General features: G+C 32.8%; 1 protein-coding gene across 1 annotated transcript; it reads right to left on the minus strand.

The window, feature by feature from the left end:
* Positions 1-496: 496 nt before the first annotated feature.
* LOC104906423 (protein IQ-DOMAIN 23) lies at positions 497-6,854 on the minus strand. Its single transcript, XM_010695164.4, has 4 exons — positions 6,246-6,854; positions 2,536-2,706; positions 1,849-1,920; positions 497-1,580 (listed from the first exon to the last, which is right to left on the minus strand). The coding sequence occupies exons 1-4, from the start codon at positions 6,597-6,599 to the stop codon at positions 849-851; spliced, it is 1,329 nt and encodes a 442-aa protein (XP_010693466.2). The 5' UTR covers positions 6,600-6,854; the 3' UTR covers positions 497-848.
* Between the last annotated feature and the right edge of the window lie 3,628 nt (positions 6,855-10,482).

A 10,482-nucleotide genomic window follows, 5' to 3' on the forward strand; every position in this document is an offset into this window, starting at 1 on the left:
TTTACACCCTTTCTTTCTCCTACTTTAACCCACCTCTTTTTATTTGTTTATTTATCTTAACCCCTTTCTCACTCCTACTTTACCCACTCCATACCCCACACAAACGGATCCTTCTTGATATTTGTAGGAACAATAACAAATAAGATCTTTAGGAAACTGAGGTAGTATATCGATCATAATCGGAAGCGGAACGTGAATATTCATTTATTTAGATGTTCAAGTAAAGAAATATGTTTTTAATATTTTATTGTTTAGGGAGATCTCATCCCATACAACTTCAATAACATTAATGGGACTTTTGCCTTTTCCATTAAAAAGATAAAATTGTTGTAAAGAAGAGAATGAGTATGTAATTGGAGCCTCCAGTAATAATTTTTGTATGTGTGACACAGTGAGTGGAGGAGAGAATTTGCCAAAATTTTGCGTCTTCTTGTTGTCTTTTTTCTGGCGAATAAATCCAAAATTATTTGCATTCAATAGTTGAATCCAGGCAATATAGGAACAAAATAAGCCGTTGGGGCCAAATAGCGACTATTTTTTTTTAGCAATAACTAAATTATGATATTTCAGAAGAGTTCTAAAAAGAAAGATAAATACAAGATTGCTAGAGTTCATTCCATTCTATATATCAAGCAATCTGTCCAAGCATGATTTTTTGACAAAACATCAGTAAACACCCACAAAATCATGTTTGGACACTAAAACATAACTATGACTATACTAATTCAGTACTAACTTAAAGTAAGCATAGACTATAAACCATTAACATAGTTACAAATCCTAAACTCAGAGAACTAACCAACCAGTTTAGGTTAGTATTAAGCTTAGCGTAGCGTCTTTTTTTATCTTCACAAGTTAGCAAATGGATCATCCAAGGTCTTTTTTGATGAAGTCTTTGACTGCCAAAATGCGTGAAGAGACCTCTTGATTGAACTACGCTTCTCAGGAATATCAACAAAATCCTCTCTTTGCTTAGGCACACTCTGAGACCTAGACCGAACCTTCTTTGCTCGAGATGATTCCGTGTTAGCCATGTAGCTAGGACTTCCAAAACTCCCGTATGTACCATTCCATAAGCTTCTTCTACTCGAATATTCATGCCTCAAAGGGGTCTTCGGACTTCTTCTACTACTACCAAATCCTCGAGGAGCAAATGATAGTGATTGATCGGGTGGGCTACTCTTATCCATGCACGCTTCTGGGGGGTATTGTAAGGACTTCAAAGAAGCAACATCGTCATCAGCTATTGGGCTTGCATGAGGCTTACAAACATCAGTTAGGTAAGACCTTGCTAGGTAATCCGATGCTGCAAATCTCCGGTTGTGGTAGTCTTGTACCAAAATGTGTTGCCTTGGCTCTTGGAATGATTTGTTTCTTGTTTTTTTGGGCACTGAGTGAGGCTTCCAGCTATCTACTTCAAGGATTTTGTCGCTCTTTTCATCATCAGCACAAGGGATCTTAATCGAGCTATGGCTGTTGATTGAAGATCCAGCTTCTACCCAATTATCTACCCAATTTGTACCTGAAACTTTACTCTCCTTGCTCCTTGCTTCTCTGTTGCTTGTTATGGAACCACATCTCTGCATAACATATACAATCCATGAGTCTACAATGGTTTTTCTCTTTAAGGAAAATATTTGTTTTTTTTAACTCTCGACCAATTAGTCACAAATTCACAATAGTACAAAAAAATTATGTTGATTTGCAAAACCCAACTAATATTTAAGTACATAACAACATACATTTTAATTTTGTCCCCTGTTGTTACGCAAAAAAACTGATAAGACTTTTCTTAAACTAAAAAAAACCATTCTATAACTATTGAGCATAAATCAAATCAATCTTTACCTTGATGACAGGTGAATCTTCGAGTTTTTCGCTCTTTTGATAGACTTTGTAACTTCTTGAATTCTCTGTGTCCTGTGAATTTTCACAAATTATGTCAAATATCTGGTCATAATTCTATAAAGTACATGAGCTACTCATCAGAAGATGTTTTAGTTTAACCCATAATTGGATTTTGTTCAGATGATGTCTGATTCATAAAATTTTGTTCATAATCCTAGATGACAATAATCACATTTAGTGCTAGGAAACAAGCCAAAAGAATGCACACATATCGTTCATGTCCTTTAGTTTCCATCATTTTCCTAGATCTACAACCCTTAATTTTCTACTTTTTCTTTTGTTTTGTTTTAATTCTTTTTGTTTTGGTGTGTCGGCGTGTCTTTCTGTGTGTTCATGTTATATAATATACGCTGCATTCATAAAAAGACGAAGAGGTTGATGTCAGAATCAATTTGTTTATCTTGATTACATGGTAGGACAGATTTTTAGGCTTTGCATCTTACCTTTATAATCTGGAGAAAAATGTGTAAGAGTTTCACAATTTATTTATCAAACTGTTGTATATCTAGCAATAGAGGAAATAAAATATTACTTCAGTTGTTGTGAGAGTCTACCATCTTTTTCTTGTCTTGTTAGATGTTAAAGTGTTCGTTAAAGAAATGTTTTTGAGGCAGAAAGGGGTCTTACATAATTTGGTGAATCTAAGTTCTGTACACGATTAACTCGAGCTCGATCCTGGACTCGAACCAAGGCTTGCAAACGTCGGAGCATGGCTGTGCTTTGTTTTCGAACAAAGTGGCCTCTCACAAGAGCTTGAAGTTTAACCAACCCCTTAAGTGCTTTCAGAGCCTTCCTTGCCTTTACAACATTCCCCAAACGTCAATTAACGGAGATAATCAACAAACACTAGTGAAAAATTCAATGAAACAAGCAGCATTTCGAAGGTATAGTACAGTGCAAACTATCAAAAAACTAATATCAGCATCATCGATTCCAAATCCAAGACAATCCAACTATCGAAAGAACGCTTCTTCGTAAACATGTAATTAAGACAACGGATTAGTAAATACACTTGGTGTGAACCTTGCACCAACTTTTGCTGGTTTTCTATCTGACTGTCATTTCAAAAATATGTTTTCTTAAAATCTGAGGAAGATCAAGATATGGCACCAAAATCCAAGGAATTTGCAAAAAGAATAGAGTCGCGATCAGTAGTACTACCTCCATTTCATATCATCGTACTAGTTAAGGTTTTTCATAAACTTTATTTTCTGTTAGTTGTATTTACCAAAGCATTAACTAAAGCTATATGTAATCTTAAATGACAGTTAATATGATATAAAGAGACTATATATGAATGTGAAAAGGAGTGATGGTGGTTGAAATCATTGCCCTTCACATTGTGAAAAAGATTTGTACAGGGTATATTTCAATTTTACAACTCACTTGATGCTAGAGGAAATCCCAAAAAGGAGCATATTAAAATAACCTTGGTGTTACAGCACTAAAAATGACATGTTTCTGTTTAAGGCATCAAATAAGAGTCATTAGATCAGAAAAAGGAACAGGGGAATTAGCTGTAAATTTACAGTTCCTTTATGTATGTAAACCTTTTTACATCACCCAAAGAATTAGTGGGGGCTCATATAATATGCACAAATAAGACAAAAAAGGAAAATTACTAGCAATTATTTTCTACACCATTTATGAGCTTATGATGTGTGCAAAAGGTCCAAGTGGGTGATGCACTACCAATTGAAAAAAGAACATTAAAGTGAAAGAGACTGAAAGAAACAAGTTGAACTAGGGTAGTTAGGAAAAGCTTAGACATTCAAAAGGACCACATATATATATCATTCATGAAATTGTATGGTTTTATGTGATTGAAACCTTTCCAAAGGTTTAACATCATAGTGAAAGGTTTCATGTCAATAGAGTCATAGTAGTGGAGATCTCTGAGCAAAACATCGAGTGACATTTGTCGATCTAGAATTCGAAAAAGTTATTCGTACTTCACATCAAAGAAGAAAAATAAGTTGATCATAGTTCTCGTACAAAACACATAAGTTAAAGACTAAACTAATTTTTACTGATTAAAATTGACTAGAACTTCTTACGTTACAAGTTGACCTAAATACGAAATGAACTACCCAAGGGAATGTTCGGAATGTATCACTTTCGATATTAATGGATAGCTTGGGATATGTTTAGACATACTAAATTCTTACCTAAAGCATATGTTTTTGCATTAAGATAGCAAAGTAAAGTATTAAAAGCTTGTACTAGAAGCTAAGAAAATTTAATGGTGCCTAGTAGATTTCTAAGAGAAGAAAGCCTTGGAACTGAATACATTACCAATATTAGGGAGCTAACTATTTTAGACCCAGAAACCAGATTGGTCCCAAGAGTTCAAACTCAAGCATTTGTAATTATCCCAACATAGATAGTAGGTTGGTAGTATGGGAGTTTCAGTGAAAATGGTTTGTCATCTTTGTTTAAATGACCAATATGCCCTTTGGTGGACAAAAAGTATTATGACTTTCTTTTTCCAAAAACAAATCACGTGTTACACAAATCAAAAAATGACATGGAAAAAATTAAATAAATAAAAGGCTAAACCGAGGTCAAAGTCATTTGACGAAAGTAAGAGTGTTCATACACTTCAATGTACTTTACGTAAATAAGTAATTAATTACACTTGTATATTATTATTTTTAATGATGATTATTAGTACTAAACTCTTTGAGTCAAATGACAACTATACACCATGTATTAAAAAATAAAAGGAAAAAGAAGGAGGCTGATCAAAATTAAAAAGAAGGTGTGCAAAGAAAGAAAAGTCCCCATACAAGTGAAGTAAAGGTTAGTGACTGCATATAAACTTTATGGCACCTTAAGCCATCACATTTTATGACTTAATAAAGTTAAAAAAACTTTAATTAAGATCAAATCTGATAGAAAAGCTATGATTACATCACAATTATTATATATATTCAGTCACCCTAAGAAGGATAGGCTTTTTTGTCTATATGTAGTGAACCACAAACGATAGTGATTTAGATGATATTCAATACCAGGTCCTAAATACGAATACGAGTTTCACAAAATTTCACATGCTAAGTAAGATCCTGTTTTTTTGGAATTATTTCAATTCAGTTCATTTCAGTTGTTCTGTACAGTTCAGTTTCTCGCAGTACAGTTCAGCTAAGCGCAGCTCAATTTATATTATCTCATACCAAAAGAATGAGGTTTAGTAGTACTATATAAGTAATGTGCAAGTTTATATTTGAGAATGGAGGAAGAGTATGTATGATCATGTTCATTAAAGTACTGAAATGCCTGAGGCCTGCCGTGGAAAATAGGGAACTAATTCTTCCTGAAAACAAAAGCAATAATTGGCCCACTAATAACTTGATCTTACTAACACTTTGATTCCCCTAACCTACCAAGTATACTATCTTCCTCTAAAAAGACACATTAAAAAACAAAACACATGGATTATTATACAAAAGGACCAAAACTCTTCTACTTTGGTGGAAAAATTAATTGCAAAAAACTTGTGGTTCTAATATATTCAAACGGGCAGAAATTGTTTTTTCTTCTTGAATTGTTTGGTAGTAGGGACAATTTACTTACACAAATAACTATTTACTTCCTTTACTCTTAAGGTAAATTGGAGTAGATGAATGGAGACATATATATACTTCCTCCCCCGTTCCATAATAAGTGAAACACTTCTTTAAGTATTATGGAACGGAGGAAGTATATAATAAGGACAAATAGAAAACTCGTTAACCAATTTAGATAATATCGCAACACTATACATTTTGAAGCTTCTTTTTTAAGAATGAAATGTTGGGATTATTTTAGAACGACACAAGTAAAAACGTTTTCTTTGGTTAGTTAGTACAATATAGAAGTTCTATAAACATTTGTCATCAATCAAGTAAAAATTAATTAAAAAAAGGGAGTAAGAATATCATTTATTAAGGATTTAAGGTTCTTGGAACTCATGAAGAAAGAAGTTGTCAAATACCCAAGAAGAGTGAGTGCTCAAAAACATGCAAAATAGCAAATCACTACTACAGGGAGCAAACTTTCAGAATCCCACAAGGAAAATTTACTCAAAAATGACAAAATTTCACCGACTAAATCAAAGTCAAACAAGCAACCCCACATCCCAAAAAAGAAATTTTTGGAGAATGAATTCTTTTTTTAATATCTATTGATATCCTCTGCATTTCAATATTTTATAATCTCGAATTAACAATACGAACTAAGCACAGTGATGTAGACGAGATTCATAAGAGTTTAGCAAGTAGAGTAGCAGTAGATGGTGTTCAGAAAACAATATAATATTGTAATAATGATAAGAATGTTTAAAGAATATAACTAACCAGATAGCCTCGAAAGACGGACTGAATCTTAACAGCAGCAAAATGCTCCAAGGACCACCTCCTGCTGCTGACATGTCCTGGTAGCGGAGAAGGGGAGGGGGGGGCATTAGAAGTAAGGCGGACGACCTCGGCAGCCGCATGTGCCGCGGCCAGAGCGGCCTCGGCTACGGCTGCCGTAGCGGCCGCCACTGCTATTGCATGCTTGTTGGCATCTATGGCGATATTATCTACGCCGTAGAAGTTGGATTCTGTGGTTGTGGTGGTGGTGGTAGTGGTGGTGGGAGAGGGAGGAGAGAGAGTTTTACGGCGGCGGAAGAGTTTGTTGAACCATTTGGAAGGTTTAGACTTGGCCATTAGTTATGTTTGAATTCAAGACATAGTTGAGAATGTGGTGTGGAGAGTAGAGTGAGTGAGGCTTGATGAGTAAGTAAGTTTGTTATGGAAGTAGAGGAAAATGGGGAGGTTGTTTTCTGTTATAAGGGTGGGGGGTTGAAATAGTCGGACGAGGTTGGACTCGTTACCCCACATTTATAGCTCAATTTTATTAATATTTAATGCAATTGTTGCACGACTGACGTGATATACTTCCATGTTTATTTTTATTTTTTTTAGGGGAACTTCCATGTTTATTTTTTTTAATTTCTTTTTACAATTATTACGGGAATGACCAACAAATATATATTTTTTTAATTATACTCCCTCCATTTCAAAATATAAGTCGTTTAAGGTTTTTGCACATAGATTAAGAATTTAGTTAATTTTAGTTAGATTTACATGGGTAATAAGAATTGACATTAAATATTGTATTGATAATACCAAATAACCTATAAGCTTATCTTGATAATATAAAATTGCATTTAATCTTACATTGGTATTGTAGAATGCCTTATATTTTGAAACAAATTCTTCTAACTAAAATGCCTTATAATTTGAAACAGAGGGAGTAGTAATTTACTGGTCCAAAAAGGCTCAATCTCATGAGTTAAAGGTAAGAAGGAGATCTCAATCCACAAGAAAACTTCCATAGACTGAAACTAGGGTTTTATATCCAAAAACAATTTTTTTTTGATTTTTTTTAATACGGTAATTTACTAGCCCAAACAAGTTCAGCCCTCATGAACTAAGGGTAAGAAGGGGATCCCAACCCATAAGAAAACTTTCAGAAATTGGAAACTAGGAATTTTTGATACGGTAATTTACCATTTTTGAGCCATAATCATATGACCTATTTTTCCTTTATAAAATACTACCTTTATTTCTAAGACAACCTCTGGTTATTTTAATCTACTTGTCAAAAAGGCGGATGTTATATCTAAAACAATAGAGTTAGTAGTTTTTACGCTTGGGATATGCAACGGCTAATTATATGTTTCTTTTATTACTATCTTGATTTAAAATGATGACATTAAATATCACTTTAGTTTAGTTGTTAAGACTTTAAGGAGTTAACTACCTAGTAAGGACCTAAAGTATGAGAGTTTTTTCCAACAAGGACCTCAACAATTTTTTTGATCTACTAAGGACCTCATATCTACTATGGTTACATTTTCCATCCAATATTATTAACTTTGTTTTCTTTTTGTTTTAAAAAATTGAAATGGCCCACCAACTCAATTATTCTTTATCTCTTTCCATATTCCTCTTAATTTGACTTTAACTTTTTTTTCCATAAAACTATGAGTATTTTTATCAAATTGGTACTTTAAGATACATTATTTAATCACATGAACATATTTTTAAAAATTATCACATGTGTGTATTTTCAAAGATTTTCTCTAATCATATGAGTATCTCTTAAAATTTGGACTACTTATAAGTATTTAATAAATCTTCATTGACCATATAAGCCCTTTAGCTAATGTTATATATTCACCTCTATTTACATCTTATATATTCTTAGAGTAATTCTCTCAGAATAACTCTAAAGAATCGATAATTATATCTCTCTCAATTCTTTACCCTTTGGTAATTACTGCGAGAAGTTATATTTTAAAATACTCATTTGGTAATTACTAATCAGACCCTACACAACCGTCCAACCCTTTGTCTCTCTCTTAAAATATATCATGTTTGTGTAGGTCGTAGCTCTCATCCACCATCTTTACAAATCCAAAATTTATCCTAAAAGTTAAAATTCTTTTCCTCTTTAGCCTAATTTTTTCCATTGATAGTGCAAATTTTAAAATGTATCCTCTCGCAATGTGGGCATTTTAAAAAATGGTGATACTGGTATAACAGTATTTTTCAAATTTTATCTTTTTTTTTTTTTGAAAAGATACAAGTAAAGTTTAGGGAACTCTTCTTTCAAGAGTATACCCTAAACTATCTAAAGTAACTAAATAATTGAAAAACATATCGGACTGAACATCAATTAATTGAGATGGATTTTTGAGATGGTGCCCAATCTTTGAGAGGTAATCCGCAACCCGGTTGGCTTCCCGATAGACGTGAACAATTGTAACCTTCCAGAATGAAGACAAAAGTTGAATGTATCTTAAAGTACTAATTTGACAAAAATACTCATAGTTTTATGGAAAAAGAGTTAACGTCAAATTAGGAGGAAAATGGAGAGCGATAAAGAATAATTGAGTTGGTGGGTCTTTTTAATTTTTTAAAACAAAAATAAACAAAGTTAATAAAATTGGATGGAAAATGTAACCTATTGGATGGAAAATGTAACCATGGTTAATTTGAGGTCCTTAGTAGATCAAAAAAATTGTTGAGGTCCTTGTTAGAAAAAATTCTCATAGTTTAGGTCCTTATTGCGTAGTTAACTCAGACTTTAAGTATATAAGTTATGTCAATTTCTCAGGATAAAAAAATACATAATAGCTATACATACCCCTAAATGTGCCCCGTGTTTCAGACTCGACCGCTATAATATTGCGGAAAGTGCATGCCCAAGGACTCTGTGCTTCGGAGGACTCCAAAGGCGGAGGACGGCCCGACAAGTCATCTACTTAAAAGGAAACTCCCTGTTGTGCGCTCTTACTGCTAAAACCGTGATCCATCCATAATGGTTTTTAAAGTTAACATGATCAAATCTAATAACAATGCATTTTCTAATTTTTTTTTTTACTGTTTGTGGATTAAATGGAGTAAAATACCCCAGATTCGTATGGAAGAGTGCCACGTGGCACAAATTTTATTGTAAACTTCTTCTTCCCTATTATATTGTATATGAAACGTCTTTTAAAATATCAGTATAGATAGTAGAATTTTGCTTATTACACCTAATACTAATATTTGCTCATTTGGGCATTTGAAACTCTCCTTTAATTTTCTTAGTACATTTTGTTTATTGGATGATTTCAAATGAGTAATAAGCAAAAAAATATCATTGGGTCACTAGGTGATAGTACCATGCTCACCTTACATCAAGGTGTACGATAAGATTTTTGCATGCATTCTTTATCGTTTTCACTCAAAAAGAAAGAATATGATTATTATTTGATATAATAAATGAAAATATAAGAAGCAAGAAAAATTTGAAACCAAAAGGTTAAGGTTCGTTTGCTATCATTTTTCATTTTCAATTTTCAGTTTGTTTTTTTAAATCAAAACGGAAAATATAAAAACTAGAGAACATAGTTTATAATTTTATGTTGTCAATTTTCAAAATTGACATGCTTATAAGTATGACTAATTTTATGTTTATCATACACCTTATATCATATGACTTTTATATTTATAAAACCAAAAACTGAAAACTTATATTGATATTGGACGGACGGACCCTTAGGGCTCGTTTGTTATCGTTTTATTACATTTTCAGTTTTCAGTTTGTTTTTAAACCAAAAAGGAAAATATGGAAACCCGAAATTAAACGTAGTTTCTAGCTTTCAGTTGTCAGTTTTCAAAATTGACATGTTTAGTATAAGTATGACTAATTTTAAGTTTATCATATACCTTATATCATATGACTTTTATATTAATAAATCAAAAACTGAAAACTTACAGTGATATTGAACGGACCCTTAACAAACTGAGGCATTGCTGGAAGACACAAACGAGAGAGACATCTAAATATGGTTGATATTAGCACACAAATTACATAACAATGTTCCTCCAAGTTGAAAGGTAAGGCTGATGACTCTATCACATATAGACTAAAGTTGTAAAATTAATACTAATCTACTGTTTACTTAGCTGTATTCTCAAAGGAGTACTTAGGAAGTCGTCAAGTCGATCACATTCACGTACAAGTGGGTGTTATTTATTCCTTCTTTTTTTGTTT

The sequence above is a fragment of the Beta vulgaris genome, chromosome 3 (assembly GCF_026745355.1).
Source record: "Beta vulgaris subsp. vulgaris cultivar EL10 chromosome 3, EL10.2, whole genome shotgun sequence".
NCBI lineage: Eukaryota > Viridiplantae > Streptophyta > Magnoliopsida > Caryophyllales > Amaranthaceae > Beta > Beta vulgaris.